Source organism: Prionailurus viverrinus, chromosome D4, assembly GCF_022837055.1.
Source record: "Prionailurus viverrinus isolate Anna chromosome D4, UM_Priviv_1.0, whole genome shotgun sequence".
NCBI classification, from domain to species: domain Eukaryota; kingdom Metazoa; phylum Chordata; class Mammalia; order Carnivora; family Felidae; genus Prionailurus; species Prionailurus viverrinus.
In genome coordinates this window covers 24,347,047-24,374,815 of record NC_062573.1, presented here as the reverse complement: position 1 = coordinate 24,374,815, position 27,769 = coordinate 24,347,047, and the positions used below count along the sequence as shown (strand labels likewise).

General features: G+C 41.3%; 1 protein-coding gene across 2 annotated transcripts; it reads left to right on the top strand.

Annotated features, from left to right (window-relative positions):
- On the top strand, positions 1 to 27,259 carry RNF20 (ring finger protein 20). 2 transcript variants are annotated; one of them, XM_047829607.1, is made up of 20 exons: positions 1 to 145; positions 1,219 to 1,373; positions 6,410 to 6,577; positions 6,694 to 6,841; positions 6,992 to 7,174; positions 10,817 to 10,935; positions 13,782 to 13,928; positions 14,332 to 14,409; positions 14,603 to 14,722; positions 15,822 to 16,001; positions 16,919 to 17,054; positions 17,373 to 17,494; positions 17,613 to 17,983; positions 19,193 to 19,310; positions 19,876 to 20,025; positions 23,199 to 23,411; positions 24,246 to 24,371; positions 24,527 to 24,667; positions 25,336 to 25,437; positions 26,151 to 27,259. In XM_047829607.1, the coding sequence occupies exons 2-20, from the start codon at positions 1,245 to 1,247 to the stop codon at positions 26,325 to 26,327; spliced, it is 2,928 nt and encodes a 975-aa protein (XP_047685563.1). In that variant the 5' UTR covers positions 1 to 145; positions 1,219 to 1,244; the 3' UTR covers positions 26,328 to 27,259. The 2 variants fall into 2 exon arrangements, with proteins under 2 accessions (XP_047685563.1, XP_047685564.1); XM_047829608.1 differs by lacking the exon at positions 1 to 145 and adding an exon at positions 241 to 296.
- The last annotated feature ends 510 nt before the right edge of the window (positions 27,260 to 27,769 follow it).

The following is a 27,769-nucleotide window of genomic DNA, read 5'->3' as shown; positions in this document are numbered from 1 at the left end:
TCTTCCTTTACCTGGCCCCGCCCCCCGGAAGCTTCTATGGGTCCTCGCCTGCGGGTCAGGGGTGAGAAGTAGTGCTGCAGAACGGACCCTGGTGAATAACTTCCCTGAGTTCCACTCCCCGGCGGCGCGAGTTGGAAGAACCTAGGTGAGATCTCGGCTACCGGCGCTGCGGGACTGTGCGGGTCCTCGGCAATCTCCGCCGTCTCTGGCTCTGGGGTTTCTCTCTCCTGGGCCTGCAGTTGGGCGCGCGGGAGGCTGGGGTCCTTGTCTTGCTCCTTAGTCTCCTCTCTCTCTAGGTGAGGTCCGACTCAGGTTACTGCCACCGATACCCTTTCTCCTGGAGTGTGAATTGGAAGCAGAGTAGCGTGTACTCTTGGTGATGGCAGGGCTGCTTTCTAAAGTAGCAAAGTGCCTTAGCGTTCGTTTCTCCTCCGTTGAGCTCTGAAACCCTTGGAAGCAGTTTAGGTAGACAGAATATTTGTTTGCCTCCACTGTACATATGAGGAAACTGAGGCTCTTGGAGAATTCCTTGAGGGCAACACAAGGCTCCCTAAGAGGTAGAATTGTGATTCACACTCAGATCTAGGTTCTGTAGCGTTGCACAAAATCACGAGGAGAACATTTGGAAATAGGGGAGAAACTAAATATGAAAAAGAGAGCTAGTATTTGAGTTCTTCGTGTCAGGCATTATGGTAAGTTCTTTCTAGACGTATTAATTCCTTGTAAGAGGCACAGTAATTCCTGGTTTAGGAAATTGGGTCTCAGAGATGATACATGACTTATTCAATATTAATGATTTAGCGGATATTTCCCAAGTGCCTTTCAGCTCTGTGATTTTTTCCAGCACAATAGAATTAGGTCCTGTCCTGATCAAACTATTTTTCTGATTCTGGCATTTCAGGAAGTGAAATTTCTGGCATTTTCCCTGGTCTCTTCATCCTTTGCCCATTGTCTTATTTGTTAGTATTCTGTTTAGAAATTGGTAGTTGTGTAAATTCAGCCCTGACTCTTACTCGACAATTTACTTTTTTCTTTCCAAGAGGAGTTTGGGGATTGTATTGCTTGGTATGAAATGAATGGATTTAGGTTTAAAAAGGCTGGCTGGAAAATTGCTAGGTTTTACATTATAGATGGTCTCTTTATTGTTATTCTTTTTGTATATCTTACCTAAGTTTCTGTTGGTTTGTTTGTTTGTTTGTTTGTTTTCCCCCTCTCCAGGAAAACTGCTTTCATCTGGCGCCAAGATGTCCGGAATTGGAAATAAAAGAGCAGCTGGAGAGCCTGGCACATCCATGCCTCCGGAGAAGAAGACAGCTGTTGAAGATTCAGGGACCACAGTGGAGACAATTAAGCTCGGGGGTGTCTCTTCAACGGTATGTGGAAACAGGGCTTTGAGAGTGTGCTTTTTTCTGAGTTGCAACCTGAAAGTAATAATTTATGGAAGCTTTCTGGAAGGCATTTTATGGAAGAGAAAACTTACGGAAGAGAAATTTATGGAAGAGAAATTTATTTGAAAAGAGGGAAATAAAAGAGCCAGAAGTAGGTGACGTGCTATGGTGGTCAGTTCTGAAAAGAGAAATATTAACATTTGATGTTTATTTTCAGAGGTGTGCTTCTAATCGCTGGAGAGTGTGGTGCTTGATACAAATTGATTATATGCATTTATCAGCGGGAAAACTGTACATTCATTCTTCATTCACTGAAAAGTTCGGTGCTAGTTACTAAGAGGCAGTGTAGTAAAATCACTGAAGGGTGGTGAAGGATAGGAGTCTGAGGCCAGACTACCTGGAATTGACTCAGCTTCACCACTTCCTAGCTGCATGGCCTTTTGTTATCCTCCCTGTGCCTCTTCTCCATGTCTGTAAATGTAATTCTAGTGCCCACCTATTGGGTTGTTGAGAGGATAAAATGAAAGAGTCTCTGCTAAGAGTTAAAACATTACCTCTACTTTAGTAAGTATTCTATATATGAGCTATTAATAATTATTGGGCTAGATATTATGAATATAACGGTGAATAAAGTAAGACACTGTCCTTGCTCTTAGGGAGTTGACCGTTTCATTAGATTGTTATACATCAGAAGCTTATAGTAATGTTATATTCCATTAGACATCAGAAGCTCACTATAATAGGTTTGGATCTAGATCAGGAGTCTATTCTGGAACTCCGCAATGGGGGTATGGTGTTAAAATGCTTTGCATTTGCATAGCTTATAAAACCACATCTTACTTTTTTGAATTCAGGCTCAGGATAGAATAATGGGAACATTCAGAGTAAATTGTTGATGAAGTGTCATTTCTGAGTCTGTCAGCGATTCAGGTACTCCATACTGCTGCCAAGAGGTGATTTTGTCTAAGCACTGTCTCACATCATGCATCCCAAGGACATTAGTTAATTCAATAAATATAAGTATTTGTTGTGTATCTGTGATTTGCCAGACAGTATGCGTTACCCTGAGGACAGCTGTTGGGCTTCAGTTTGTAAAGTGGCACAGACCAGAGAACAGAGTGTTCTAGTATTTATGAGTGGGATATGTGCTGTTCATAGGGATAAATAGCCACATGCTCCAAGGGAAGCTGAGAGGATACATCCTAGTTTGGACTTTATCCACAAGGCATTCAGGAGTCATTGGAAGGTCTTAAGTGGGAGAGTAACATGCTCTGACTTAGCTTGGAGAACAGATTGTAGAGGAGCAAGGGCTAGAAGTTCAGTTAGCAGAATTGTTCCCTTGTTGCTTCTCCCTCTTCTTCCCATTTCATCTCTCTAAGTGTGGGGAACTGGGGCTTGTCTCCACTGATTCCTGCCCCAGTTGGTTGAAGGTTGCCCTTAAAGGCAATAACTCTTCCTCTGCACTTCAAGGTTGCTGTAGTGAGCCAGCTGAGATCGTGTGGAACAAAAAATGAAGACTCCAGGTGTGCTTTAAGTCGGAACACTGGTGGTGCTAATGGAGCTGTCCACCACGGCTGTGCTGAAGTCTGGCAGGCTGACAGGACATGACATGAGACACAAAAGTGTCCACTATAGAAGGCTGTTGCAGTCATTTTGCTGAGGGATCATGGTGCCTTGGGTCACTGTAGTGTAGAGGTAGTATTGACAGGATTTACTGATGGATTGGATGAAGTTTATGAGATTCCAGAATTTTGGAAGTACAGACTGTTCAGATATTGAGCTAGGAAGTAGTATGAGAGAAGCATAGTTTTTGGGAGGCTGCAGAGGATGAATTAGGAGTTTGATTTTGGACCTGCAAGTTTGGGATACTTAATAGACCTCTGAATGGGTAGGTGGTTGGATACAGTCATCTGTAGTCTAGGGAGAGGTCTGGGCTAAAGCATTTGGGAGTCATCATTTTGTAGGACGTATGTATGTATGTATTTTCATGTTTATGTATTTTAGAGAGAGAGAGAGAGAGAGAGAGACAACATGAGTGGGGAAGGGGCAGAGAGAGAGAGGGAGACACAGAATCCAAAGCAGGCCCCAGACTCCGAAGTGTCTGAGCCTGATGCGGGGCTCAAACTCACAAGCCATGAGATCATGACCTGAGCTGAAATCAGATGCTTAACTGACTGAGCCACCCAGGCACCCCATGTAGGAGGTATTTAAATCCATGAGACTAGAGGCTCTAGGCTCTGAAAGCAGAGCCCTGGAACACTGATATTTTCATGTCAGGGAGATGAGAAGAGACTAACCAAAGAGACAGAAAATGAAGTAGGAGAACAAGAGAGTGAGGGCCCAGAAGCCAAATGAAGAAAAGTATTTCAGGAAGGAGTTACTCAGGTGCTGCTGATGGCTTGAGTAAGGGGAGCACTGGGTAAAGGGAGGACTGAGTCATTAGGTTTAGCAGTAGAAGGTTCTCAGGAGCCTCAGTGAGAATCTTGTTGGTGGAATGATGGTGCTAGAAGCCTGAATGCAGTGAGCTTAAGAGAATAGGAGAGGAGAGGAATTAGGGAAAAGGGGACAGAGCCAATGATTTGCAGGAGTGTTGATAGAAAACAAGACAAAGAAATGGGGCATTAGCTAGAGGGAAATGTGGGATTGAGGGAAGCTTGTTTTGATTTTAAAATAGGAGCTATTAGAGCATGTTGATTGAAATGATTTGGTAGAGTAGATTAAGCTGATGGGGTAGCAGAGGAGACTGTTGCTGGTGCGATTTCCACCAATAGGGGAGGGAGCATGTGATATAATGCACAACAGGAGGGCTGGCCTTAACTAGGAGCAAGGGCAGTTGATCCGTAGCAACAAAGAGGAAGGCAAAGAGTTCAGATGTAGGTAGGTTGGTAGCTGCATTTGTGGGAGATAGATGTGGACATTCTCTTCTGATTGCTTCTATTTTTTTTTCAGTGAAATCAGAAGCGCCTCATCTGAGAGTGAGGATGGGGGAGGAAGTGTTGAAGGTTTGAAGAGACAGGAGAAGGTATGAAGTAGTCATCTTGAAGAGGGAACGGACTAGAAAGATAGAGTATTGTTGCTGGGCAGTATTGTTGCTGAGGACTTACTTGACTCTGTGATCATGAGTTTAAAGTCAGCCCAGGCAGCATGGTGCTTTGTTTTTCTATTCATGTTCAGCTGCATGGATGTAGGCCTGGAGTAGTGGAGAGTTGGATGTTACCAGGGGTGGGGCTTTTCCTAGGCAAGGGTGAGGAAGGAGGAGGTTATGGAAGACATGATATTGACTGATTGTGGAATTCAATGCCAATAAAGAAGGGAGTGAGGAAGTGAGAGGAGTGAAGGACAGGAAAGTTTTATGGGGCAATGGATTGTAGATCCTGGGGGAGGTGAAGAATTGTGGGAGTCAGGAAACTAGAGAGCATGAGCTAGAAAAGTAGGTGGTAATTGTGGAGAAATTGAGTTTACAGAGAGCATACACATACAGATCAGGCGAAGAATAAGAATAACTGGGAGTTTGGTGGCCAAGGGAGGTAGAAGACAAGATCATTGGAGGAGAGGAGGTCAGTGACTTGATTTGAGATACAGGAAGGATCATCTATATGGGAATTGGAAATCAGTGAGGACTATGACAGGAGTAACATTGGAGAGTGATAATAAGCTAGGTGCTAAATCTTCAGGAAACGTGGGGAAGTGACCTGGGCATTTCTAGACAAGTGCAGCAAGGCAGGGTGGCAGGTGGGGCAGACCAGTGGCACGAGCTGCAGAGCTAGGAGGTTTTAGGGGGGAAGGTGGGATAATGGGTTGAAAGTGGCAGTGGAGAGCGAGGGGGTACCTACCTGCCTCTAGGCCCAGAGTGGTACTGGAGAAACTGCAGGGAAACAGTATTCTCATCCCGCTATCAGAGCAAGAAGAGGAAAGGAGTGTTCAGTGAAGAGATCGAGGATTTCATTTATTAATAGTATTAATGAACTGGTACAGTTGGGAAACTGTTGACTCTTTGGGCGTGTCAAGAATATTTTAATCAAAATACAAGAGAAAATAAAAGCAAAACAAGAAATTGGTGTTCTCATAAACAGTTCTTACTTTTTGAAATACTCATTAATTCCTAGGTAAGATAAAAATGTAATCCTCTCCAATCCTGTTTCTTTGCCTGGGGTCCTCCCCCACCCTCCCCCACCCCCACTTCCAGACTCCAACTTGTCCTAAGGAAGGAGCTAGGGAGAGAAATTAAAGATCCTGAGAGGGGTGTGGAACTATTGATGGAGTTCTATTTTTGCGGAAACAGAAGAGAATGGGATCCTGAGCGAAAGTTGAGGTCAGGGTGTGGAAGATAGTGGAGATAAGGGACCAACGAGGAAAATGGAGAGAATTTAAAATTCTGGGAGATCCAGATGAAAACTGGTATATGGGGATAAGGACATGAGGTACCTGGAAAGATAGGGTTTCATTTGAGGAATTTAAGATTTCAGTTGTGGCACAGTTGCGGATAATGACAGAAGTCCAAGATGCGGCTTTTGAAATGGGTGGCTGAAGCACAGGGAGTGAGATAATCACCAGAGTTAAGGGATTCAGAATGCAGCCTGGATGCTGGAGGATTAGATGGTTTGTCCGCATGTTTACATGTCCGTGTGTGTATTGTCACTGGACATAGTGGCAGGGACTGGGACAGAGAACAACCCAGGTGCCAAGGTCTTGAATGAGTGAGGGGCAGTGCTGAGGAGATAGATGGCAGTGTTGATCCGGGCAGAAGCTGGACAGTGGAGCCTTACAGTACTTTGTGGATATCCATGTGAAGAAAACAATGAGGTGGGTGAGGTCCAAGTTCTAGCATATTAGTGTCATTCTTCCTTCCCATCGTCATCATAGACTCTTTATTTCTTCTGTTCCTACTTTTTATCCAATTACTTGTTGTAAGATTTAAGAAATGAATAGCTTTGGTCAGAGGAAATATGACCTGGTAGAGTTTAACAGCTGGTTTGCCTAATTTCTTTGTGGAGACTAATAAGATTGGTTTTGTGGGGCAGGAGGAGCTAGACATTCGAACACTGCAAACCAAAAATCGCAAGCTGGCAGAGATGCTGGATCAACGGCAGGCCATTGAAGATGAACTCCGTGAGCACATTGAAAAACTGGAACGAAGACAGGCCACTGATGATGCCTCACTGCTGATTGTCAACCGGTACTGGAGTCAGGTAGCTACTTGTTTGTTTACTCAGATTTTCTTTGGAGCATTTTAGTTCTCCTTTGCATTCTCTTCACTTCCAAAGTTGTGTTCTGTTTTCTCATGACTGTACCTCCCCTTCTTCAGTTTGATGAAAACATCCGTATCATCCTTAAACGTTACGATCTGGAGCAAGGTTTGGGAGATCTCCTCACAGAAAGAAAAGCCCTTGTCGTGCCGGAACCAGAACCAGACTCCGATAGCAATCAGGAACGGAAAGATGACCGAGAGAGAGGCGAGTGTTTGTGGTGGATTCTACCACTGCATGCTCTGGGGTTTTAAAATAGATCTTGGCTTTCAGGCTTTCCATTTGAGGAAAAAAGGATTTTGATACTTCCACTTTTATAATGCTGACAGCTGCTTTTTTTCCCCCCTGTATCCTCAGGGGAAGGGCAAGAGCCAGCTTTCTCTTTCCTCGCTACCTTGGCCAGCAGTTCCAGTGAAGAAATGGAATCTCAGCTGCAGGAGCGTGTGGAGTCCTCCCGCCGAGCCGTGTCCCAGATTGTGACGGTCTATGATAAATTACAGGAAAAAGTAGAGCTCCTGTCGCGGAAGCTAAACAGCGGAGGTGAGGCAAGAATCAGACTGAGGACAGGGTGGGAGGAATAAGAGCTCAACTTTGCATGCTCCTTTGTAGTTTGCAAACTTATGTATTTAATTTTAATTAAATTCCTTGGAATCTAATCTCCAGTATTACCAGTAATACCAGTAATGCCATTGCTGTGGCAAGTTAGTATTTTACAAGTGTTTCATATTTTGAGCCGTGTGATAGTCCTGTAAGAAGCTGAGGAAAGCTTCATTCTGATACTTTCTATTAATAAAACACTTAAAAGTAGTAGAATTAATTTGATTTTTTAAGGAGTAGCTCTGTTTCTGGCTATTGATTTATAACTGATAGTAATTTAGTTTAAATATTTTAAATATTGGTAATCATATTTAAAAAATTTTTGTTTTAGATATTGAATTAAAAAAATTTTTTTTAATGTTTATTTATTTTTGAGAGAGGGAGAGAGTCAGAGTGCAAATGGGGGAGAGGCAGAGAGAGAGGGAGACACAGAATCTGAGGCAGGCTCCAGGTTCCGAGCTGTCAGCACAGAGTCTGATGTGGAGCTCGAACGCATGAACTGTGAGATCATGACCTGAGCTGAAGTCGGATGCTTAACCAACTGAGTTACCCAGGCGCCCCTAGATAGTGAAGTTTCACTTCAAAGAGTCAGTTTTAATACATTCTTTTTGTTGGTTTTTTTCTGTTATCTCTAATATTTTCAAAAAGAGTTGGCTTAGGTTTTAGAGTTGTTAGATGATCTGTGTTTAAAAAGAAAAAAGAGAATATTGTTGGAAAAGGGTCCATTTGAAATAATTATGTTACTAGTCAGTGTTAATGCAGAGACTTGTACAGTATAGTAAAGTATTTGTGTAGCTAGGTTGCATCTCCTTAAGTGCCCTGATTTTACATTTTCAGTAATAATCTTGGTCTAGTTGTAATACCTTAATTTATCTGATTATTATTTTGCTTTATTTTATTTCCTTTTTTTAATGTTTATTTTTGAGAGAGAGACAGAGCATGCAAGTGGGGGAGGGGAAGAGAGAGAGTGAGAGGGAGAATCCCAAGCATATCCCACACTGCCAGTGTGGAGCCCAACATGGGGCTCAAACCCATGAACTGTGAGATCATGACCTGAGCTGAAATTAAGAGCCTGATGTTTAACTGACTGAGACACCCAGGCACTTCTAATTCATTGATTATTATTAAAGGTGTATAGTGTTTCATTTCTGAAAGTAATGTGTTGAATGTAGTGGATGCTGAGCGATTGGGCAGGCAAATAAGAATTTTATTACTTTGTAATTTTTAAGGACACTTGGGCTAAGTTATCAACAATTAAAAGAGGAGGCATGTAAAAGACTTGTGAAAATTTGGGAAAGGGTTTCTTTTACTTTCCCATAAGTCTGTGTATGTATTATGTATTTTATTATTTGGGTAACAGTTTTAGAATACACAAATCAGAAATTATAGAAGTCTTCCTATCTCCCTTCTCAAAGGTAACCATTGTAAACAATGTGGTTCATGTCCTCCCAGACTTTTGTATTCATATATTCCATCTACTTTAGCTATATTCCAGCTAGACTTTGTCTCTTGGTGCAGTGCTTTGGCTTACTCTTCTTTGTTTCTCCAGTGTCTGTCTGGCACTGTATCTGGTATTGGTTACATACCTAATGTAAACTGAGCTGGGTGCTAGTTTTTTTCTCCCTTGGCTGTAGTTGAGTAGTTGGATGGTATGATTGAATCCTAATAATAGGCCACACCGGTAAACCATATATATATGCATGATGGTGCATACCATATGCGTGTTACATGCAGATAATATGCCATATGGAGAGCTTATGCCAGTGTTAAACTTGACTTTGTGAATGAATGTCAAGTAAAATAATTGCTGTATTTAAAAAGGAACTAAAATGAGTAGTATATTAAGCAGTACTTTAAAATTATTTTTGTTGGCATGCATTTTAAGGTAGAGTTTAAGTTAAAAAAAAAAATTAATTGTAAGTGGGCTGCCTGGGTGGCTCAGTTGGTTAAGCATCCAACTCCTGGTTTTGGCTCAGGTCATGATCTCACAGTTCTTGAGTTCGAGTCTTGCATCGGGATTTACACTGGTGGTAGAGAGCCTGCTTAGGATTCTCTCTGCCCCTCCCTTGCTCATGCTCTGTCTCTCTCAAAATAAATTTTTAAAAAACATTAATTATAAATTACAAATTACTGAGCTATTGATATTATAAAAAGTAATTGCCATTGATAAGCTGAACTTTCTAAGGATAAAGATCCATAAAGTATGAATTGTAGCATGAACTATACCTTTTTGTCAGTTCATTTCTCCCCATGTTTATTTTATCCTTGATTCAAAGGAATTGCAATTGTCAGCTTGTTAATTCAGTAAGTGTTTATCTAGCTCTTACTGTATTCTAGGCCTTGTTCTAAGTATGTTAGGATATTAAGAAGAGTAAATTTCAGCCTCTAGTTCTTAACTTCGGTTATGAATCAGTTCACTTTGAGAGCTTTTGGAGCATACTTTTTTTTTTTTTTTTTTTTTTTTTTTTTGGCCCTGCCCATGGGTATTCTTATTTACTATGTGTGGGATGGATGGGCCTTAGTGAAGTGTCTAATCTTTAAAGTTCCCAAAATCATTATGGGGCACCTGGGTGGCTCAGTCGGTTAAGCGTCCGACTTCGGCTCAGGTCACGATCTCGCGGTCCGTGAGTTCAAGCCCCGTGTCGGGCTCTGGGCTGATGGCTCAGAACCTGGAGCCTGCTCCCGATTCTGTGTCTCCCTCTCTCTCTACCCCTCCCCCGTTCATGCTCTGTCTCTCTGTCTCAAAAATAAACGTTAAAAAACAAAAAATTAAAGTTCCACAGGTGATTCTACAGGCAGTCTTGGTTGAAAACCACAAAACCTACCACATGACCAGCCTGTTCTGTATGGTGTTTCTGAGTGATGCCAAGGGGTAGGGAGTAGGAGAAAGCACAATTTTTCCTCCTGTTAACTGTCTCCAAACATGTTAATTGGTATAATAAGTTCTATAAATTTATCTACTTTCTTGGTAAATTGTAGTGTACCTTTTGGCTTTTGAGCTTTAGGAGTGCCCCTAGCATAGTATTCCAGAACATGGTAAGTAATTCTAGGCTCTTATCTTTATTCTTCATGATTCTATAGGTACTCATTTGAACAAGGAAATTGCTACTTTCTGCCCCCTTCTTCCTCCCAACAGAGATGCTTCATGTTGGTGTTCACTAATAGGAATTTGTGATAGCCTTATGAGATAGAATTTTATGGCTGTTAAGTCTGACACTGATTACAGATACCTCTATCTTGTCTACAATTCTAAAATGCAGTTTTTTAGTGATTGTGTCTTATCTGAATAGAGTTACAGAATCCTTCCATTTCTTCTCTCAGTACATTTGACTTTACAGAAAGGATGGGAGTTAGGTAATCTTGGCTCTGTGTCATCCTCTACTGAAGCACAGCTTTGGCTCATTTCCTTAAGCAAGTCATCTAACCTCTGGGTTCTTAGTCATGTAAAGATAATAAAAACCAGCCTACTTCTTAAAGGTTTTCGGGAAAATAAAGTGAGGGAGCGTGTTCATATTTTGGTGGGATGCACAGTTTTAAAATTGGACACTATAGATGCTAAACTAAAGGGCAGTTCTTTTCCCTCAGATAATCTGATAGTGGAGGAAGCGGTGCAGGAGCTGAATTCCTTCCTTGCTCAAGAGAATATGAGGCTACAGGAATTGACAGACCTCCTTCAGGAGAAGCATCGCACCATGTCTCAGGAGGTACTTGACCAGAAAGGACAGATGGTAGTTTCTAGTAGCCTGTGGCACACATTGACTCGGAATTTTGAATGCTTCAAAGGTTCATCTGACTCTAGAAAGCCTATTTTTATATTGAAGAGCATGAAGGGCAGGCCAAAGCAACCAGTTCTGAGAAATCAAGAGGAAAGATTAAGGGGAGAAAACAATTGAATACTTCTCGATTGTGCCTCTGTTAAACAGATACTACAGTGTTCGTTTTTAAGAAGAAATACCATCATATGAGGTTTTGTGAAACAATGCACCAAATTCCCAAATAAAAAAGATCATGTGCAATGTTACTGAGGAATGGGTTGGTAGAAATTCATCTGAGAATGGACAGTACGAACTACTATATTGATGGTATCCTGGGAGCTTGAGAAATGTGGATTTTCCAGCCAAACTTGGGTACGCGTAGTGCCATGACCAAACGGTGTCAAGATTTGGGTATTTGTGTGTGTGTGTGTGCGTACGTACACACACACACACACACACACACACACAGTGATTGAGGTAAAGAGATAAAAGGCCTTAAAAGATTTTTCTGCCAGTCCTGATTATCATTTTGGTTTAGTTCAAAGGATATTCTGCTGAAATTTGACCTACTTTAGTTTGACCACCCAATTCTTTCGCTTGTCGGTAGGTTAGTAGTTACCATCTCCTTAGTGACTAGCACTTAAGCACTTGATGAGTATTATCTATCTCTGATGGTCAGACAACTCCTATCTTGCTCTTCAGGGAACAAATTCAAGGAGGTTGGTAACTGTTCTGAGCACACAGACAAAGTAATTGAACTGTGATTCGGATGTAGGTCTGTTTTTATTTCAGAGCCCGTGTTCTTTATTATACCCTTGTTTTGTAAACTCCATTGCCAGGGTCCGTGCTGGCTGCTTGTATGAGAATCGTCTGGGAAGTTTATCGATACATGTAGATCCTCATCAGCCTTCAAAAGGGTTAGAGTATAGCAGTGCTTATAAATTAGATTGGAGTGTAGTGGAGAAATAGAATAACTTTCTGTCATGTTTAAGGTATAAACTAGGTACAACCAAAACGAGAAGGTCCACCTCTTCTGGCCCTTGACCAATCTCCTTTAGCATTACTAAGCTGGAGAGAGACAGTGCTTTGCTCAACTGAGCTGATGTCCACAGTGGCTCTTGTGGCTGGCTGCTATTACCTGCCAGCTGGGTGGGACCCCACCTTAGGCTCTTCACTGGAACATCTGCATGTTGCCTCTCCCATGTGGCAGTTTCAGGGTAGTGGGTCTTCTTACATGGCAGCTGTCTTCTTCCAGAGAATGAATGTCCCAAGAACATAAAGCAGAACCTGCATGGCCTTTCAGATGTAGCCTCTGCATCATTTTCATTGGGTCACTAAAGTTGACCCAGATTCAGGGGGAGGAGACAGTGCCACCACCTCTTGATGGGAGGAATATCAAAGATTTTGGGGGACGTATTTTTCAACCAGTACAAAGGTTATGTATAGATTAACGTGAGCATGTGATAGCATTGTAATTAAAGTATTAAATAGTGTTAGCTGTGGGAATGCAAGCTGGTGCAGCCACTCTGGAAAACAGTATGAAGATTCCTCAAAAAACTAAAAATAGAACTACCCTATGACCCAGCAATTGCACTGCTAGGTATTTATCCAGGGGATACAGGTGTGCTCTTTTGAAGGGACACATGCACCCCCAATGTTTATAGCAGCACTATCAACAATAGCCAAAGCATGGAAAGAGCCCAAATGTCCATCGATGGGTGAATGGATAAAGGTGTGTGTGTGTGTGTGTGTGTGTGTGTGTGTGTGTGTGTGTGTGTGTATATATATATATATGTATATATATATACACACAATGCAGTATTGCTCGGCAATCAAAAAGAATGAAATCTTGCCATTTGCAACTACATGGATGGAACTGGAGGGTATTATGCTAAGTGAAATTAGTGAGAGAAAGACAAATATCATATGACTTCACTCATATGAGGACTTTAAGAGACAAAGCAGATGAACATAAGGGAAGGGAAACAAAAATAATATAAAAACAGGGACGGGGACAAAGCATAAGAGACTCATAAATATGTAGAACAAACAGGGTTACTGGAGGGTTTGGGGAGGGGGGATGGGCTAAATGGGTAGGGGCATTAAGGAATCTCCTGAAATCATTGTTGCGCTATATGCTAACTAATTTGGATGTAAATTAAAAAAATAAAATTAATAAAAATAGCATTAGCTGGTGCGAAGTGCCCAAATAAAGAAAAACAGGTTTTTGTATCTTTAGAGTGTCTGGTTCAAGATTTCCTTGGGGTCAGCTTAAAGAGAATGGCCATTTTCCTTTCTTTCCCTTTGGTTTATCATTTGTGGGAATATGGAAAGGAAAAGTTGGGAGCAAAGATAGCTGTCTTCTGAATATATATTTGAATTTTTATCTCTGAAAATATTTGGTAAAAGCAAAGAAGTCACTATTTGCTTTTTTAAAGATAACATATTTTCTGATGGTTTGTGGTCTATAGAAGGAACTGGTGCTTCTCAGAAGTAGAAAAATTGTTGCATCCCAAGTGGTCTTTCTCTTATGAGAGTGAGAGTTCTTAGAGACCTTTACAGTTTTCATGATTGTAACTGACCCGGAATGGTTAAAGGAATCTATGATTTCATTTTTATACTCCTGCATTGGAAAGAGGGTAAAACATCCTCTATTTCAGTTTTGTCTATGATGATACATAAGCAGGGGTTAATTTTGTGAGATTTGGGATGTACAGTAGTGATGTAAGGCATTCCTTTCCTAACTTGGTCTTTTTTTGGCTTTATTTTTCTGAATGCCTGTCTATGGGATGTAGTTCTCCAAGTTGCAGAGTAAAGTGGAGACAGCTGAGTCACGAGTTTCTGTCCTGGAGTCCATGATCGATGACCTGCAGTGGGATATTGACAAAATCCGAAAGAGGGAACAGCGACTCAACCGACACTTAGCAGAAGTCCTAGAACGGGCAAGTGCTCTTTCAGTCATAGTTTAGAGACTAGAATCATTTTTAAGGAGTCTACTGAGAAAGGATGGACTTCGGGGTACCTGGGTGGCTCAGTTGGCTAAGTGTCCGACTTCAGCTCAGGTCATGATCTCACATCTGGTGGGTCCGAGCCGTGCGTCGGGCTTTGTGCTGACAGCTCAGGTCCTGGAGCCTGCTTCGACTTCTGTATCTCTGTCTCCCTCTGCCCCTCCCCTGCTTGTACTGTCTCTCTCAAAAAGGAATGTTAAAAAAAAAAAAAAAAAAAAAGGGGTTGATGGACTTGGGTAGTAGTACCTGGGGACACAATGGACTCTTTTGAAAGTGCTTTGATTATCAGACTAAAATCTTAGGGTCTCTCACTAAAGAATCTTTGTCCTTCCTATAGGTGAATTCGAAAGGTTATAAGGTCTATGGAGCGGGGAGCAGTCTCTATGGTGGCACAATCACTATCAATGCCCGGAAGGTAAAATCAATGACTCACTCAGGTCACATTTCCTACCTAGTGTCAGGTGTTGTGCGAGGTACTTAGGAGTTTACAAGAGGCAATGGGGTTTTGCTAGAAGAATGGATCAGTGAAGGTGGAAGCTTAGGAAGGGGAAGGATTTAAAAATTCTTTGTTTTTTATGCTTATTTTGTGACTTTCCTCTTTTCTCCAGTTTGAGGAAATGAATGCAGAGCTTGAGGAGAACAAAGAGTTGGCTCAGAACCGTCACTGTGAGCTGGAGAAACTTCGGCAAGACTTCGAGGAGGTCACTACACAAAATGAAAAGCTGAAGGTAGGAGACGCATCTCTGAAAGGCAGTACCATGAAACGTTTTGCTGGTCAATACACATACGTACTAGTGAGCTCTCATAATTTATGAGGGAAGAGGAAGATGTAAGTTTTGTTGGTGTGTCTACTTATTTACTTACTATTTGGCCCCCCCCCCGCCCCCCCCCGCCCCTTGGTCTCCAAAGGATTTCAAGCAACTTACAAAGATACATAGACTGAATCAGAGTGCTCTAACTTAGGAATTGTTGAGAAAAAAGACGAGTAGGGTAAACTAAAGTGATGATCCAAAATGGAGTTTACAAAATGGGGCTTGTATACAAGATATATGTAAGGAGCATGTACATACTGTAGTAGGGTAGGCTGCTCACGTGTTAGGAATTGCCAAATGTGGGTCACACGGTTTGCCTGTGCAGTTTCTAGCCGCCAGAGCAGAGAAACGATCAGTGACCGATTCTGTTGGTTTTTGAACATGCCTGTTAAAATTTTCTCTCCCCAGGTTCTTGGGGAAAGAAAGTGAATTCTAAGAGTCTTCCTACCCCTCTTTCAGTCATAGACACGTGTCTTTTACAATTTGATTTGTTTCTAGGTAAATATATGAATAAAGATGTTTGAAGTGAAAAAACAAACAGAAAAAAAACAACCTGACTTAAATTAATTGAAGTGTTTGGGTAATTCAAGCAAACCATTGCTTAAGAGAAGCCTAACTATTTTTGATACAATGTCAAAATATATCTCTCAGAGACTGTTAATACAGAGAACAAGTTAATGACAGAAATTCTCAATTATGTGTTAAAAACAAACATCCTGGGTTTTCCGTGTCTCTACATCTGACAGATTTCAGAGAGCTCTTCTAGTGTCCTTGGGTGTAGGCTGACACACAGTGTAGAACACATATCAATTAAAACAATTCTTGGGTGGAGACTAGAGGTCCCTGGTTTAATTTGATGCAGATTTTACAGAACTAGAAGAGTGGAGATATAATCCAGAATCTTCATAAAGCTTGTCTCCATCGCACAGGACATCACTATAAGGTTTTGTTTCCTGTCTAGTGTGTGGGGCACAGACGCTAGATTGTGCTTCTGACTTGTCTTCGGGCCCCTCAGGTGGAATTGCGGAGTGCGGTGGAAGAGGCGGTTAAGGAGACTCCGGAATACCGCTGTATGCAGTCACAGTTCTCCGTCCTGTACAACGAGAGCCTACAGTTGAAAGCACACTTGGACGAGGCCCGGACTCTGCTGCATGGCACCAGGGGGACCCACCAGCGCCAAGTTGAGCTCATCGAGGTAGCAGCCCAGCTTTGTCTTTTGCGCATCAGCTTTCCTGCCTCATAAATTTTATAATTTTTCCCCCTTGCAAGCAATTACTGGTCCTCCAGCAAACATGTATAGACGGGCCATAGGTCTTTACTCTGCCAGATGGTGGGCATCCTGCCATGAGAGATCATACAGCCTGGTGGGGAGAGTATAGTCCATTAGAATGCAGGTACAACAGAGGCATGGCCAGGAGAGGCAGTGATTAAGGAGACAGAGCATCTCATTTGACTGTGGAGACATCCTGATTCCACTTGCCAAAGTGAAGTGTGAATCTTAAGTTTGCTGATAAGAAAAAAATAGGAGAAGGGCATTTCCAGCAGTGAAAAGAGCAGATTTAAAAATAGTGTAGAATGGCTAGAGCTGTATGTGCATGGGAGAGAGAAGTGGGTGGAAGCTGCCTCACTTTACAAGCCCTTGTAGCATGCAAGGGCCAACGTACAAGCCGTTACGACATGCAAGGGCAAATGTGAATGCTTTTTTTTAAGGCAGCTTATTCACGTGTTCGCTTCTGTATCTTCCACAGTTGTTAAGGTAATGTTTGTAGTAGTTGGTCTTTTACTCTGTTTGCCAAAAGAATCGAATTTAATATGTCTTACCTTACATATGTTTATGTACTGTTTTATTGTTTAGTACTCCAAGTAAATGACTATGTTCTCAGAGTGAGGAGGCATGTCCTTTATTTCTTTAATATCCTGCCAGTCTGCAAATCAGTCTTTGTAGCTGCCTGGTGCTCATTAAATATCGACTGAATTGGAACTTTTCAGAGTAATCCCTTCTAGTAGATCCTTTTCTTCTTAGATCGGTCAAAATTAAGAAACCTAGTAACAGGATATGATGTCTTCACATTTTGACAAGAATTTTTGATTGGGTCCTTTTTCTGGGTGTAGCGAGATGAGGTTAGTCTTCATAAGAAGCTGAGGACTGAAGTGATCCAGCTGGAAGATACTCTGGCCCAGGTCCGCAAGGAGTATGAAATGCTGAGGATAGAGTTTGAGCAGACCCTTGCTGCCAACGAACAAGCAGGTATAATTATTCTCGCTCCATCCTGCGGTTTGCTGCAAGCGCCTTCCTTCAAAAACACAATGTGGTTCCCTGGATTTGTTGGTATGAATGGAGCTCGGGTGTCCCAAAGAACCTTAAATCACTGTAATTCATTTTGGCTCACAGCCTGGGTGTTTGTTTTTTAAGATTGGCCAGTTTTGTTTTCCTCTTCTGAGAAGGAATCTTGCTTTTGGTAATTTTCCCAGTTTCTCAGAGGTCCCTGATGGGTACTGCGCTTTCTATCCTTGTGCCTTTTTCCTTATCAGAGTTCTTCCTAACATTGCTGTTGCTGTATCTAAGGCCCCATAAACCGGGAGATGCGCCACCTCATCAGTAGCCTCCAGAATCACAATCACCAGCTGAAAGGGGAGGTCCTAAGGTATAAGCGGAAGTTGAGAGAAGCCCAGTCTGACCTGAACAAGGTAACCAGGAAGTGCAGAATGAGTGTGATTTGCTGTTGAGTTTGGAGACCTGGTTTTGAGTGAGGAGAGGAGTGTGGCTGCCACAGGTGATGTGCTGCTTTCTGCCTCTGTCCCCCAGACGCGCCTGCGCAGCGGCAGTGCCCTCCTGCAGTCTCAGTCTAGTACTGAGGACCCGAAGGACGAGCCTACGGAGCTGAAGCAAGATCCTGAGGACTTATCTGCCCAGTCCTCTGCATCGAAGGCAACTCAGGAGGAAGTCAACGAAATTAAGTCCAAACGGGATGAGGAAGAGCGAGAACGAGAAAGGAGGGAGAAAGAGAGGGAGCGAGAAAGAGAGCGGGAGAAGGAAAAGGAGAGAGAACGAGAGAAGCAGAAACTGAAAGAGTCAGAAAAAGAAAGAGACTCTGCTAAGGACAAAGAGAAAGGGAAACATGATGATGGAAGGAAAAAGGAAGCAGAAGTTATCAAACAATTGAAGATTGAACTCAAGTAAGAACAGAATTTAAAGTATCTGTTTCTGACTCAGAAGCTAAGGTTAGGACATCACGCATGAAATGTTGGGTTGATGGCCTGGCTTACAGATCATTGTAATATTTTGGGTGTAACTAAATGCACAGTTAATTATGATCTCAGTTCTTGATCAAGTGTACAGCCCAGATGGCTTGCATGGGCTACCGTGTAGTCTGGTTCAGTGGTCGGGTCTCCGTAACACTGCAGCTGTAGCCTCATTCTTCATGATTCCAAATTAAGGGGCAGTGTGTCATGACTTAAGTAATACTCATGAGAATTATTGAAACTAATTACTGGCAGCTTGCCGGCATGAATTTTAATTTAATTATACTGGGTTGAGTTTGTATCACTGTAACTTGAGCAATATTGATCTGTTTGCCTGGCAGTTAGCTGGTTTGTGTATGTATCAGGTCATTTAAGAGATTTCTTAGGAGGTTTACTCCTGCAGGCATTGAAATGGTAAGACGAACCTTGTGGTTAATGAAACACCCAACGTAATGTCACATACTGCTCCTTCTCTTCCTGCATAACCAATACTTTCTGTGGTAGATCTGGTTATTTCTTGCCTCCCAATGGTCGTGGTTGTGCCTTTATTGATACTTGGATTTGAAGGACAACTGTGCTCAAAACATTTGAACTTCTTTGGTATATAAAAGTATAGGTAAGAGGCCTGATAATTTAGTAAGAGATGGAAGTTTCAGCCTTAAGCTGATGGCTGATGACTCCACTATCAAATATAGTTTTCTCCCCTTTTTTTTCTTCCTTCCTCTTAATTGCTTTAAGGCAAATATTTTTTTTTTTCAAGTGTGGTATCGGAATCACCTGGATGACTTCTTTTTAAAATATGTTCCTGGACCCCATCACAGACCCACTGAATCTCAGTTTCTAAGAGTGGGGCACCAGAATTTTGCCTATTTAATTAGGGCCACGGCATGTATTTTATAACTTTATGTTGGAGAACGTGGTGTGAAGGGAGAAATGACTCCATTATCCAGCTTGCTTTTCTGTAGTTTCTGAGTGTATCCACAGGTCTCCTGATGGTCTGTGTGAAAGTTTTCTTTTAGATCTGTGACATAAGGTGTACATGGAACTGTTGTAAAATATTTTGCTCAATTCAAAATTCCCTTGCTCTGATGTCCTTTGTTTTCTCATTGCACCATCCCCCTCCCTCTATCACCCTCATCATAGGAAGGCACAGGAGAGCCAAAAGGAGATGAAACTATTGCTAGATATGTACCGCTCTGCCCCAAAGGAACAGAGAGACAAAGTTCAGCTAATGGCAGCTGAGAAGAAGTCTAAGGCAGAGGTAATCTAGTCTGCCATTACCTGTCATTCTGGTTAAAATCTTCATTTGTGGGATTTTCCTTCACATTTCTGAAGGATATAGTTTTCTTTCTTCATCTTTAAAGTTAGTGTTTAAAACTCAGGATTTTCTTCCCTTTCAGGGACCATCTAAAATAAAATAGATTTCTGTACTCTCCACTAGGTGGTAAGGTATATCACAATTTCTGGGAATAGGAGTAACCTTTTCAGACTTTTTTAGTACCTCTTTCCCATATAAATCATTGTTACGGTGAGTCTCTTTTCTGGTTATTTTTGGGAAGAGTGTCTTATTCTCTTAAAATTTGGGGGCCTTAAAAACAAATGGTGAGAGCCACCATCCCGAAGGAAGGTGCATGTGCGCTCCTCACCAGAGGTGCGTGTACAAGTGTGTGAAGTGTGATGGGTGCACTAGGATACCCTTTGTCTCTTCCCGGTTTGGCCAAGGTTTTCCTGGTTTGGGGCCCTCCATCTGTGCACAGGATTAACTGAACTTTGACATTATATCATAGCCTCTTCTTTTTGTGTGTGTGATTCCTTACTTTCTCTAGTTGGAAGACCTGAGGCAAAGACTCCGGGATCTAGAGGATAAGGAGAAAAAGGAGAATAAGAAAATGGCTGATGAGGATGCCTTGAGGAAGATCCGGGCAGTGGAGGAGCAGATAGAGTACCTGCAGAAGAAGCTGGCCATGGCCAAGCAGGTAGGTGCACTCTTTTGAGTTAGGTTTTTCAGTAAATGTTGCTTGACAGCTAAGTTATTGACAGTGAAATTTGCGCTTTCATTCTAGTCTTTTCTTTCTGTGAATGTCTTTTACCCTACACATATGTTTGTTTTTACATTGAAGTCTTTCATTCTTCAGTTATTTTGTTTCACATATTTGTGAGGCAGGAAATTTCCTGTTATTTTCAAATGGATAGCCAGTTGTTCAGACATGGTTTATTGGGGCATCTGTCCTTCCTCTGCTGATCTGGAATCAGGGATATAGTGAGTATTAATGAAAAAATATATAAATTTTTATATGCATTATGATTACAAATATCTGAAAATAAGAAAAACATGCCCCCAAATAGGTTATAAATAAGTAACCAGTATGTTAACTGTGGTTGTCCTCTGGGCCCTAGAACTGGAGAGACTTTTCCCCTACTCACCATGAACGTATATTTATTTTTAAGTCTCAGGGAATTATATTAACTTTGAGTAATAAAGATAACCAAAGATGGAAAAATGTATGTTCACTGTGAGGAACAGCTTCACTGTTTCTAAGAAATAGCAAAATGACAAAGTGAAGTGGTTTTAGTGGTGACTTGATGAAGTACCTTGAAGATGAACTTTATTAGAACATATATGCATTACAAAATTTTTGTAATGTTTATTTTGAGAGAGAGAGAGTGAATGTGAGTGGGGGAGGGGCAGAGAGAGAAGGACAGAGGATCCAAAGTGGGCTCTGCTCTGACAGCAGAGCCTGATGTGGGGCTCAAACCCACGAACCGTGAGATCATGACCTGAGCTGAAGTTGGATGCTCAATTGACTGAGCCACCCAGGCGCCTCCCCATATGCATTTCTTCTATAAAAAGTGGGGTTTTGGCTTTTAATAAATCCGTTGATTGCCAATTTGTCTCCATTGCTCTTTTTTAAGAAAAAAACTATCAGGAAATTGTACTGGTATAGGTTCTAGTACAAGTGGAGAGGCATACTGTGTTTTATATAGAATACCTTATCTTAAAAATGTTAATCGTGTCTAAGTTAATGTGTAAATTTAATATCCCAATAAAAATACTAAATTTTTGGTTTTGTTTCAGTATTTTTGGTTTTATTTTGGTACTAGACAGATCATATATGTTTATTTTTTTAAACAGTGATTTAAAAGTGTGGAAAAGTAAACAAGAAAGGTCAGGAAAAGCAGTGGGGTTGATGGGTGGCAGTTCCTATCTCTATCAGATGTAAAAATAGGAAGTTTCAGTAGATAAAGTACCTTGAGACTAATAGACTGTTCGAACTGAATAGAAAGTCCAGAAATAGACCAGAGTAACATGGCTATTTCATAAAAATGTGCCAAAGATACAGTTTTATGTCAGTGGGGGAAAAGAAAGACTACTAAATGTGGCAGGGCAGAAAGAAGCAAAATAATACTGGGAAAAAGTTGGATATATACTTGAACACTGTATACTGCGGTAATTTCCTGATGGATCACAGATAAAATATCAAAGAAATTAATCCATAAGAGTTAAAACAAAACAAATTCCTTTATAAATTTGGAATGGAAGAGACCTTTTTAACTATTAATAAAAGTCAAAAATATGAAAAAAATTGATAATTTTGACTTATGAAAACCCATGAAACTTCTACGTGGCAGAAACCACTATTAACAAAGCCAACAGATATATGATAAACAGAGAAAACATATTTCTGATTCTTAGCACAAAAGAGCTAATCTTTCTACTATATAGAAAAGACTCCAAAAATGATAGAGAAGAAAACCCAACACCCTAGTGGAAGAATAGGCAAAAGATCTGGCTAGTTCAGAGAAAAGAATACAAATAGTTCTTCAACATCTGAAAAGATGTCCAGTCTCATTTATAATAACAAATTAGGGACACCTCGGTGGCTCAGTCGGTTAAGCGTCCGACTTCGGCTCAGGTCACGATCTCGCGGGTTGTGAGTTCGAGCCCCGTGTCGGGCTCTGTACTGACAGCTCAGAGCCTGGAGCCTGTTTCAGATTCTGTGTCTCCCTCTCTGCCCCTCCCCTACTCGCGCTCTGTCTCCCTCTGTCTCAAAAATAAATAAACATTAAAAAAATTTTATAATAAATTCAAGTGAAAAATATTTTTAGAGACTGTTATTCACCTGTCAGATTGTTATGTGGTACTACTGGAAAGTCTCTGTAGTTAAAATCAATAACAGTGGTGGAAAACTATGAGAAAATGTGAGGTTTCATCATGAGAGAAGTTCTTGTAACCAACTGCTACTTGATCAGTTTGCTAGATTGTAGTATGTATAGTTTTTGTCTACCTTTTTTTTCTTAAGTTTATGTATTTTGAGAGAGTGAGTGAGCATAAGCTGGGGGGGGGGGGGCAGAGAGAGAGAGAGAAAGAGAGAGAGAGAGAGATGATCCTAAGCAGGCTTCATGTTGTCAACACAGAGCCCGATGCAGGGGTCGATCTCACGAACCATGAGATAAAGACCTGAGCTGAGATCAGGAGCTGGTGGCCCAACCACATGAGCCACCCAGGCACCCCTGAAGATTTTATTTTTAAGTAATCTCTGCACCCAACGTGGGGTTCAAACTCACAACCCTGAGATCAAGAGTCACACACTATACCGACTGAGACAGCCAGGTGCCTCTAGGTGAATTTATTTCTTAACGAATACTGGGAAAGTTTAGTTTCCAGTGCTCATTTCTTTGGAGTTAAAAGATTGTATTAACATAAGGGTTCTTTCTCTGTGTTTTATGTATGTATTTATTTATTTAGAGAGTTTATTTTTGAGTGGGGGGAGGGGCAGACAGGGGTGGGCAGAGGATCCGAAGTGGGCTTTGTGCTGACAGTTGAGAGCCCAATGTAGGGCTTGAACTCATGAATTGCAAGATTATGACCTCAGCTGAAGTCAGAAGCCTAACGGACTGAGCCACCCAGGTGCCCCTTATTTATTCAATTTTTTAAAGTTTTTATTTGCTTATTTTGAGAGAGTATGAGTGGGGGAGGGACAAGGAGAGAGGGAGAGAGAGAGAATCCCAAGGAGGCTCCATGCTGTCAGTGCACAGCCCAACACAGGGCTCCATCTCAGGACCTTGAGAATGTGACCTGAGCTGAAATCAAGAGTCTGATGCTTAACTGACTGAGCCACCCAGGCACTCCTCTTTCTCCATATTTTAGGAGGAAGAGGCTCTCCTCTCTGAGATGGATGTTACAGGCCAGGCCTTTGAAGACATGCAGGAGCAGAATATCCGTTTAATGCAGCAGTTGCGGGAGAAGGATGATGCAAATTTCAAGCTCATGTCAGAACGTATTAAGTCTAATCAGATCCACAAGTTACTTAAAGAAGAGAAGGAGGAGCTGGCTGACCAGGTTTTGACTCTAAAGACTCAGGTAACTCAGCTTTCCTGAATTCTGTTGAAGTAGGGCACTTTCTACATGCATTAAAGAATGATTATTGTGGCATTTTTTTAATAAGAAAAAACCCAACTTAATGTACTTTGTTAGCATTCTGGTAAATAAATTATACATCCCTGCAAAGGAGTACGGTATAGCTGTTAAAACAGATGTGGATCTGCTAATATGGAAAATGTTGTTGATTTGTTTTATTTTCCTTTCCTTTTGTGTTAAAAGTGTGTACATCTTTGTATGTACTGTGTATTTTATAAATTTTCTGGAAGGCTGTGTGAGGAACTATCACTGGTTACCTGACTACCTCTGGATGTTGGGATGAGGGTTCGCGGGTGTGTGACTTTACTTCTTACCCTTTGGTGTTTATTCTATTTTGTGCGTGAATTTCAAGAGAAAGACTACTTTAGAACTTCTAGCCATTCTGAAAACGATACACCTGGGCTTTTGTTTGAGCTGTAGTTTATGTGTTCTGATATGAATCGCTAGGCATGGAGAGTTAGTATGGCCGAAGGAGATGAATATCTAGAAATGTAATTTCCTTTGTTCTTGGCAATTTGGAGAGGGATATTTTCAGTGGTTTCTTAGACTCTTGCTTGAATCATCAACAGCATTTTTTTTTGTGTTTTGGTTTTTTGCATGAAAAGTGAAGCTTTTGATTATTGTAGTCTTTCATGTTTTTTGAAGGGTTCATGGGTAAAGACAGTGATGGCTTGAGATTTCTAACAAACTCTTTTCGTAGGCCTAACGGCACCTAGTCAGTTAATTTTTTTTTTCGTATTTGTTAAAAATCTGATTTTTTTTTTTTTTTCTTCAAAGGTTGATGCTCAGTTACAGGTAGTAAGGAAATTAGAAGAGAAGGAGCATCTGTTACAAAGCAACATTGGCACAGGGGAGAAGGAACTGGGTCTTAGGACTCAAGCCTTAGAGATGAATAAACGCAAGGTATGATTGCTTTACTCTGTAATCTAAAGTGATGATTGGTCTCAGGAGCAAATAAGTAGGACACTGATGAAATACAGGTTCACTTTCTTCCTTGGACTGGGTTAATGTTTTGCCTCACTAGCAATGAAGTGATGTGATTTGTACGTCCTGCCTAGGCGATGGAGGCAGCCCAGCTTGCAGATGACCTCAAAACACAACTGGAATTGGCTCAGAAGAAGCTACATGATTTTCAGGATGAGATTGTGGAGAACAGTGTCACCAAAGAAAAGGACATGTTCAATTTCAAACGAGCCCAGGTAAGAGTGATTATACTTTACATTTCACCTTTTAAGGTGTTTCCTGAGCTCTGAAATGACCCATGTTATGAAGAGTCATTGGTCTAATGTGTGTTGTTTCCTACTTGATTGTAAGTTCCTTGAGTGAAGAGACCAAGTCTGTTTTCTTCACTGTCATATCCCCAGAGCCTGTCATGGTGGGATGAAATAAATATTAAATGAATGACTTGGTGAATTTGTAAAGTAGCAGTGTATCAAATTAGAGGATTTTTAAATTCTATAATTTTTCTATATTTGGCATGTCAAATGATTCTAATGATGACTTCCTATCCTTATCCATATATCTGTAATTATTTTAATCCAGTCTACCTTCAGCTTGAAACTAATTACCTTAAAATTGACTTATCAAGTTATTAATTTTTTTTTTAATTCTTAGACTGTATTTTTATGGAACTGAATTGATAATAGGTGCAACTTAGGTTTGCTAATAGATTATGGTTTTGGGCTCTGGAACAAAAGATGATGGTTTTGTGTTCTAGGTTCAGTTCTCTGCATACCTATAAGATAATTGGACATAAAAGGACAGAAAATCCTTTCTTCCCACGCAGAAAGTTCAAGTTGAAGCAATTTTCTCTCCAAATTGGCAGGTCTTGGGGAGTGTGTCTAATGGGTATGCTGTCTTACCACAGGAGGACATCTCTAGACTTCGAAGGAAGCTGGAGACCACAAAGAAACCAGACAATGTACCCAAATGTGATGAGATCCTGATGGAGGAGATTAAGGATTACAAGGTTAGGAAAACTGCCACAGTGATTTCTCTGTGTTTTGTCCAGGCCTGAAGTGGCCTGCTAATAGAGTGGGAGAATAAATACTGGTCTTTACATGAAGGTAACCAGAGGATGGTTTATTTTATTTACTTATTTTAAAGTTTATTTATTTATTTATTTATTTATTTATTTATTTATTTATTTATTTTTTCAACATTTATTTTTGGGACAGAGAGAGACAGAGCATGAACGGGGGAGGGGCAGAGAGAGAGGGAGACACAGAATCGGAAACAGGCTCCAGGCTCTGAGCCATCAGCCCAGAGCCTGACGTGGGGCTCGAACTCACGGACCGCGAGATCGTGACCTGGCTGAAGTCGGACGCTTAACCGACTGCGCCACCCAGGCGCCCCTAAAGTTTATTTATTTTGAGAGAGAGATTGGGGGGGGGGGTGCAGAAAGAGGGAGAGGAAGAATCCCAAGCATGCCCTGTGCTGTAAGCACAGAGCCCAACATGGGGCTCAGTCTCATGAACAATGAGATCATGACCTGAGCTGAAATCAAGGGTTGGACACTCAACCGACTGAGCCACCCAGGCGCTCCAAGGATGGTTTACTGTACGTGTGTGGGGAAGTGGCACTCTTGGCAGTGGTTAGTGGGTTTCCTGGTTGGTTGTTTGCTTACATATGACAGCCATTTAAACTTTTATAGTTGATCAGATTCTGGCTTCTTTTTTTTAGGCACGCCTGACCTGTCCATGTTGCAACATGCGTAAAAAGGATGCCGTACTTACCAAGTGTTTTCACGTGTTTTGCTTTGAGTGTGTGAAGACACGCTATGACACCCGTCAGCGCAAATGTCCCAAGTGTAACGCTGCATTTGGTGCCAATGATTTCCATCGCATCTACATTGGTTGAGCCAAGCCAAGAGAAGAAGAGGGAATGGCTAGACAGGCACCTATTCAGTAACCATCAAACCTCTACCTCTTCTCACCTTGACTGTCACCTACGGGGCAGTTTATCTGTCAACTACCTTTCCTTCGCAGACTTTACGTCCAGGTTCTCCTCCCTAATAGCTACATGACTTCAGGGAAAAGGACTGGTAAAGGCAAGTCTTGGGTTTTAGAATGAATTAGAAACCTCTTATTTGTCTTCCCCACCAGCTTGTTTCTTTCCTGCTTTTAGATTTTTCAGCATTTTCTTCTTCAGGCTTAACTGCATAAATAATCGTGGATTGTTCATTCCTCCTGAAGAAGCAAGTTGGTACTCTTGACATGGAGAAGGGAACAAAGAAGAGTGGAGACACATGGCTATTTTGGGGAGTGAGGGTGATCTTTTAGAAATAAGCTATCCATGGGCACAAACATTTCTTGATTTGGGTAGTAAACTTTTTGTAGACTCGGATTATAAAATGGTATAATTGTGCTTTTTCCTGGATGGTTTGAAGCCTTAATGAAATTATGTCCAGGATGATTCAGTTCATTTCCTATTCACTAACAAAGTAACTTGTTAAGGTCAGCTGGTTTCCATGTTGAAGTTATTTAAGTTTTGAATGTTTGAAAGGTCTTTAAATTTCTTGAGGCCAGAATAATTTCAAATGCAATCGCCCCTTTTATCTTATAATGAAATCAAGATTGGAGAGGATGGGGAACAGGACTGAGATGGTGAAGAGATCTTCTGGGTATTCTGGGAACTTGATTACAGGGAGGTCTTGGTGAGCCATGAATTACTCTCATCTGCCTCTCTACAGGGATTCTTGTGATCCCTGTTCCCCAGAAGATTCTCTGTAATGTTTCTGTAGGACTTTATACTCCATAAGCTTCAATTAAAGCAGGATTCAATTTGCTTTAGTGTTTGTGTTTTTCTTGGGCAGTAGGTGGTTTGGGTTTGGATATTGACTGTTTATGACACTCGGCTAGGAAAGCTGGCCGCCCAGGATTGGGGGACTGCAGCCTGTGGAACATGGTGGAGGAAACCACTAGTCCCATGGGAAGCTGGGTTTAGGGGAAGGTCCTTTAGCTGGGAAGAGCAGGGAGTGCCTAGTCCCAACTAGTTTGAAGTCCTGGCAACATGGAGAGCTCTTATATTCATTTTGAGATAATTATCAAAAATGGTGGTGGTTTTTGGACAGTCTGGCTTCTTTTTACAGACAAAGCCAATGAATGGACTTCAGGGATACCCATAAATTGTGTACAAAATTTTGTTTGTGTTGTATGTACATTATTCATAGCTTTTTTCAGATTCTCAAAGGAATTTTGAAACTTCACAAATCCCAAAGAAGTTCAGACTTATTGGTGTAGATCCATAAGGAACTTTTTAGACAATTTCTTTAATGCCTAAATAGAATGCCAATTTCAAAG